The 6331-nt window shown below is 31.6% G+C and overlaps 1 protein-coding gene across 1 annotated transcript in view; it reads right to left on the bottom strand.

The window, feature by feature from the left end:
• The window catches only part of LOC115239095, a 45871-nt gene extending 43242 nt beyond the window's left edge, over positions 1-2629 (bottom strand). The window contains exons 1-3 of the mRNA XM_029813435.1: positions 2593-2629; positions 2188-2318; positions 1669-1852 (exon numbers count right to left, since the gene is read on the bottom strand). Of these exons, the coding sequence (XP_029669295.1) occupies positions 1669-1852; positions 2188-2318; positions 2593-2629 (352 nt within the window). The remainder of the gene's footprint in view (positions 1-1668; positions 1853-2187; positions 2319-2592) is intronic.
• Positions 2630-6331: the final 3702 nt, after the last annotated feature.

The raw sequence follows: 6331 nt of genomic DNA, 5'->3' as shown, positions 1-6331 counted from the left end.
ATTTTTTAAAATAATATTTTAATAAAATAAAATTTAAAAAATAAAAAAAATTGTCATAAAAATTCATAGAAAGAAATCTCACATGAAAAAGTAAAACCAGAACGACAGTGATGAGCCGCAGGATTCGTTCTTGCGGGGTCGTTTGCGGAATCAATCCGCTCGCGTCCTTGGTGGGATCTTTTATGGCTGTTCCGCGAGAGAGGCATAATCACATCATACCCATTTACGATATGCACGAGTCATCGAGACAAAAGAGAACGAACAGCCACACGTGCTTATTATATGATCTAAAATTACGACACGAATATTTCTTCTTATGATTTTTAGTCCTCCTCTTCCTCTCTTTCCTCTTCTGTATCTACTTTCTTTTTTATCCAGCACTTTTGTCCCAAGATCCAAGATAAAATAAAATAATTATAAATCTTTTGAGCGCGGAATCCAGAGAATAAAAGAAAAATGGGAAAAAGGAGGAAAATTATTTACATTCGATGTGTGTTTTGAATGAAAATGTGAATTGTGAAAACGAAGATACTGAAGAAACACATAAAAGAAGAGATTTTAAGCAAATACATCAACTATCGTTAATATCATTTGTCAGATAAATAAGAATATATAATGTGTTCAATGTAAGTGCATAAAGTTTCAACATGATGTATTGATCAGTATTGATATTATATATTGACACGTATGCACGCGCACGCACGATATATAATATATGATATACAAAGAAAAATGTATATTATAAAATGTTGCAATTAATAATGCAAATAAAAACATAAATATTAAGATTTTTATATTAAATATATGAAAAATAACAAATAAAAAAATTAATATTAAGATTTTTATATTAAAAATATAACTTTTCTTAATTTTCTTAAGTTGTCAGTATGTAAAAAAGTTTATATTTTGTGTGTGTGTGTCTGTGTATGTGTGAAGTAAAATATCTTGGACAGTATCGATATGAAAAATAACAAATAAAAAAATTAATATTAAGATTTTTATATTAAAAATATAAAAGTCCATTCTTTTCTTAAGTTGTCAGTATGTAAAAAAGTTTATATTTTGTGTGTGTGTGTCTGTGTATGTGTGAAGTAAAATATCTTGGGAAAACTGAACAGTATCGAAAAAATAGTTTCGGATGCGCCAAACTTATAGTCTTTTAAATGAAAAATTCTGAATATTATAAACCCATTAAGGCCGTTATTTTTCTAATAAATCATTGAAAGTATTTTCTTAACTGGAAACTTGTATTTTTTAAACAGAAATTTTAATAAGTTAATAAAAGCCAAGTACGATATTATATTTTCCATTTTGACACTATAAAAAATGGGAAAAATCTGTTTCACAAATATAATATATATGTCATATACATCTCATAGTTTTCATCACACTGTCATAACGCATAACACCGGCATCAGCGTTATTTAAGGTGTATCACGTAAAAATTGCACAATCGGACTTACACTTTTATTTGTGGGTGTGTGTGTGCATGTTCCAAGATGTATGTTCGTGTAAAAATTAAAAAAAAATATAATATTAAATTAAAGATTAACTTTTTGTTAAGTTATAAAAATACAAATATCTAAAAAATTTCTACATGAATCTCTCATAAAATTGTGAAACTTTACTTGTGAAATATCGGAATCATTGACACATACGCAGATGTACGTCGAAATATGCAGTCTTTGCAATTGCAACCGTGCAGCGCAGTAACATTAAAAGCCGAAAAGGCCATAGCTCTCAGATCTTTTATGATCGTCAGAGAGTACACTTGTCTAGCGGCAATAATAAAATAGGATGCAATGTAGCACAACGCAAGCAATGATTTGCTAGTATAAGTGAAAAGTAATTTCTAATAAAGGAGCAATTTAAATTTAAAATTGTTGCATAAAAATTGCGTTCAGTCAATTACATTATTGTAACTTAATCCTCAATAGAAGATATAATAGATAATAATTATATAATAATTATAGATTAGTAATAATGTCCTATTATTTCTCTGTGATTAATTGTAAATGTGTCTAATTTGCTCTATTATATTATCATATATCCTTGAGCTTTATCTTTTATTCCTTTCTAAGAGGAAAGTGTAATAATTGTTTTTTTATATTCGTAAGATATATTTCGTTTCAAGAGAGATATTACGAAGAGGATAGGAGCGGTTATACAACAAATTTAATATAATACCTTATAGGAAATTCTGTTATCTTTTGAGGAAGTTGGGGAAGCGGGGTCTTCTCCCGAGATGTTTGCAGTTTCCGTTCTCGCCAGTTGATAATCGATTTCGCTGCTCCACGAGTGTCGCCTTTTCAGGTCCCCTAAAACAAAAAATGATAGATATGAAATGGATTAAAAGACAAAGAATATATTTTTATAGAGATTTAAATAAATTCCCAGATATGTACAAAATAAAAAATACTGCTTTCACAATTCCTCTCTTATATGATAATTATTAAATTAAACAATAAATAAAATAGAAGGATACAAAAGTAGAAAATAATTGCTATTAAATCAACTTGCTATTATTCCTAAACTTTCATTAAATGAATCATAAAAAAGAAGGGTAAACCTTGATATTAGCGCCGACCTCACCGATTTCAATGACCTTGACATATGTTGTCAAGGACATGACTCTAAGTAACTTGCAAAAATTTTAGCCGTTGCTCATTGTTTATTACAAAGTTATTAACAATAAAATGATATGATAAGAACACGTATTAAATGCGATAATCTGAATTTCTCCATGCATGAGCGTTATATATTTAAGTATTTAGTTGTATATTTAAGTTATTAATTATCCCAGTGAGCATTATTGAGAGGATGAGCTCTTTAAGAGGACTTTTTAAAGACTTAATTAAATTTTCTTAGAAATGATATCAGTAAGTTATCTTTTTGTGAGATATCTTTCAGAAGAGCTCTTTATGATATCTCTTTATAGATATCTCTAAAGTCTCTAGCAAGCGTGCCATTTAAGATATTTTACGAAAGCCGCACACATGCGCAAGCAACGTACGTGTGAACTAGAGACCCTGTGTTCTAGTGTGAACTGCGTGCCACTGCGTGCTCTGGATTTCAAAGAGATATCATTTTTTCAACATTTTTAAGATAATCTTTCTTTCTTAAATTATAAATATTATTAAATATGTATTTGAGCATAAAATATATTAATATTTTCATATATATTTTTGTTATTTCTATATTTAACCTAAGAAGTTGGGTTATGTCTTCAAAAAATGTAAAGGGCGTTTTTTAATTCATCGATTGATCAATCGCATATGATGCGCAAGTACAGCAAAGTCCTGTATTTGCTACATTTGTGCATCATGCGATTGATCAATCGATGAATTAAAAAACTCGCCCAAAAATATAATACTACAAATAGAACGGTTCTTAACGGTGACATTTTTTTGATATTTAAAAGAAGTCAGATTGTGGAATTCTTTTAGATGTCAATTATATGATGTCTTTCTTTCCTCTAAAATCGACGCATTGGAGGACTTATTGATATCATAATATTATCATTTTGATGGTGTTTTCGGAAGTCCGACTCTTAAACTTGAGTACTTTATGAATTTCTTTTGATAACATATTGCTCACTGGGAAGAGAGAATTTCTCTATATGAAAATTTGCGATGCAAGCATTGCTAGAGAGTGAAGAATTATGGGGCTGTGTAGAAAGCGTGGCAGCGGACGTACAAAACGCAAGAAAAATGGCTAAGGCGAAAGGATATTTGATCCTTGCTGTGGATAAACGCAATTATAGTCACATACAAGAATGTACAACTCCAAAGGATATCTGGAAGAAGTTGACGGAAACGTTCGAAGACGGCGGTTTAACTCGCAAGGTAAGCCTGCTGCGATCTCTTACCTCAACGAAACTGAACGAGTGTAAGAACGTAGAGGAATACGTGTACAAAATCTCTAACGCAGCACATCAGCTGAAAGGGATAGGCTTTACCGTACCGGAAGAGATGTTAGGCGCTTTAATGTTGTCTGGTCTTCCAGAAGAATTCAAGCCCATGATAATGGGTTTAGAAAATTCTGGAACCGTTATAACAGGTGACTCTATCAAAATAAAGTTACTTCAGGAAATCAAGATACCAGACACAACTCAGATTGCACCAGAAGGAGCAGTATTCCTAGCAAAGAATAAAAAGGCTGGAATAAAAGGTCAAAACCAGGTACGCAAATGCTTCAATTGTGGGAAACCAGGACATTTTGCAGCTAGATGCAGATATAAAAGTAAACCACAGGAAAATGAAAGCTCAAATAATACTAAAGCATTTCACGCAATGGCAGCTCGCAAAAGCATATAGGAAAATTACTGGTATATGGATTCTTGCGCATCGATGCACATGACGAAGAAGGAAGACTGGCTCAAAGATAAAGAAGTTTGTGATACAACGATTGTAGCAGCAAGTAACAAGAGCTTGAGAGGAACAGCAAAAGGTTCTATAAGTCTTAAAACAAGTAACGGAAACCAAATTGAGAAAATCAGTGTCCAAGAGGTGACGTACGTGCCTGGGATAGCTGCAAATCTTCTGTCTGTTAGCAAGGTCACAGACAAAGGATATCAAGTGATTTTCGACAAGAAGGGATTTGCTGTGGTGAACGAAAGAACAAAGGAGGTAGCAGCCAAAGGACACCGACAGGACGGAGTGTACATAATGACTTCACCTGAAGATAAGGCGCTGTTTGTAAACACTACCAGTGAGCTAATGTGGCATCAAAGGTTAGGACATTTGAATCGAAAATCTATGTTGAAACTCAAAACAAAACCGGCGTATGGACTAACAAGAATAAATGTAAGTAAAGAAATATGCGAGATTTGCGTTGGGGGTAAGCAAAATAAATTACCTTTTAAAATAAGCGGTAAAAGAGCGGAGAAATTATTAGATCTTATACATTCCGACTTATGCGGACCTATGTCAGTCGAATCAATAGGTGGAGCTAAATATTTTATTACATTCGTCGACGATCATTCGCGAAAGATGTTTGTATATTTTATTAAAAATAAAAGCGATGCATGTAATAAATTTAAAGAATTTAAAGCATTAGTAGAGAATCAAACCGGACGTAAAATAAAAATATTGCGTACAGACAATGGAAGGGAATATTTAAGTAGCGAGTTCACAGAAATACTTAAAAATTCAGGAATAAAACATCAAACTACCATTCCTTATAATCCACAGCAGAACGGCTTGGCAGAAAGGGCAAACGTACGTGTGAACGTGTGAACTAGAGACCCTGTGTTCTAGTGTGAACTGCGTGCCACTGCGTGCTCTGGATTTCAAAGAGATATCATTTTTTTTAAGATATTTTACGAAAGCCGCACACATGCGCAAGCAACGTACGTGTGAACTAGAGACCCTGTGTTCTAGTGTGAACTGCGTGCCACTGCGTGCTCTGGATTTCAAAGAGATATCATTTTTTCAACATTTTTAAGATAATCTTTCTTTCTTAAATTATAAATATTATTAAATATGTATTTGAGGATAAAATAGATTAATATTTTCATATATATTTTTGTTATTTCCATATTCAACCTAAGAAGTTGGGTTATGTCTTCAAAAAATGTAAACCTAACCCAAACCTATTTTTGATTTAAAACTAAAATATAAAAATGCAATGTTTACGAGATATTTGAGTGTATCCAGACTTTCGACACACACTGTATATTATAACTTATATTATATCTTTATATATAATTAGCAAGGTTTATTCTAATATTAAATATTTTTAAAAAAGAAACGTAACATCTATCATTTTCATACCAATATAAGATTAAGATCTTAAATATTTAAAAAAAGAAACATAACATCTATCACTTTTTAAATTACATATAAAGTTACAATATAAGTTATTATAATATAAGTTATAATATAATATAAATTATATAAGTTATGATGTGTGTATTCTACGTATTTACGAGATAGATTAGTTAGGTAATTTATAGTATGGTACAAACATATAGTATATGTACCAATCAAAGAAATAAAAGGGTTGCTTTTTATAATTCAGAAATATAATAGATATCAAGAGACACGGTAGTGTCTCGCGCCAAGTCACGCGCAGCAACAGCGAGGCACCCCGGGTATCTATACGCGAGTCGGCTAGTTGAGATACCTTAGATTTATTGGACCTCAATAACGGCTGAACTGATCATATTTTTAATAGGCTTAATCGATACCTTGGGTTTAAATTATATAATAAAAGTGTCTTTATCTTTTTTCTACATGTATCGTAAACGTAATATGAATGGAAAGTCTCAATGTGAAAATTTTTTTTTGTTCAAAATTGAAACATTCGATGCCTAACTTTCAATCGACGA

This window comes from Formica exsecta, unplaced genomic scaffold, assembly GCF_003651465.1.
Source record: "Formica exsecta isolate Colony F162 unplaced genomic scaffold, ASM365146v1 scaffold364, whole genome shotgun sequence".
Taxonomy (NCBI): Eukaryota; Metazoa; Arthropoda; class Insecta; order Hymenoptera; family Formicidae; genus Formica; species Formica exsecta.
This window is presented reverse-complemented; position numbering and strand designations above follow the sequence as displayed.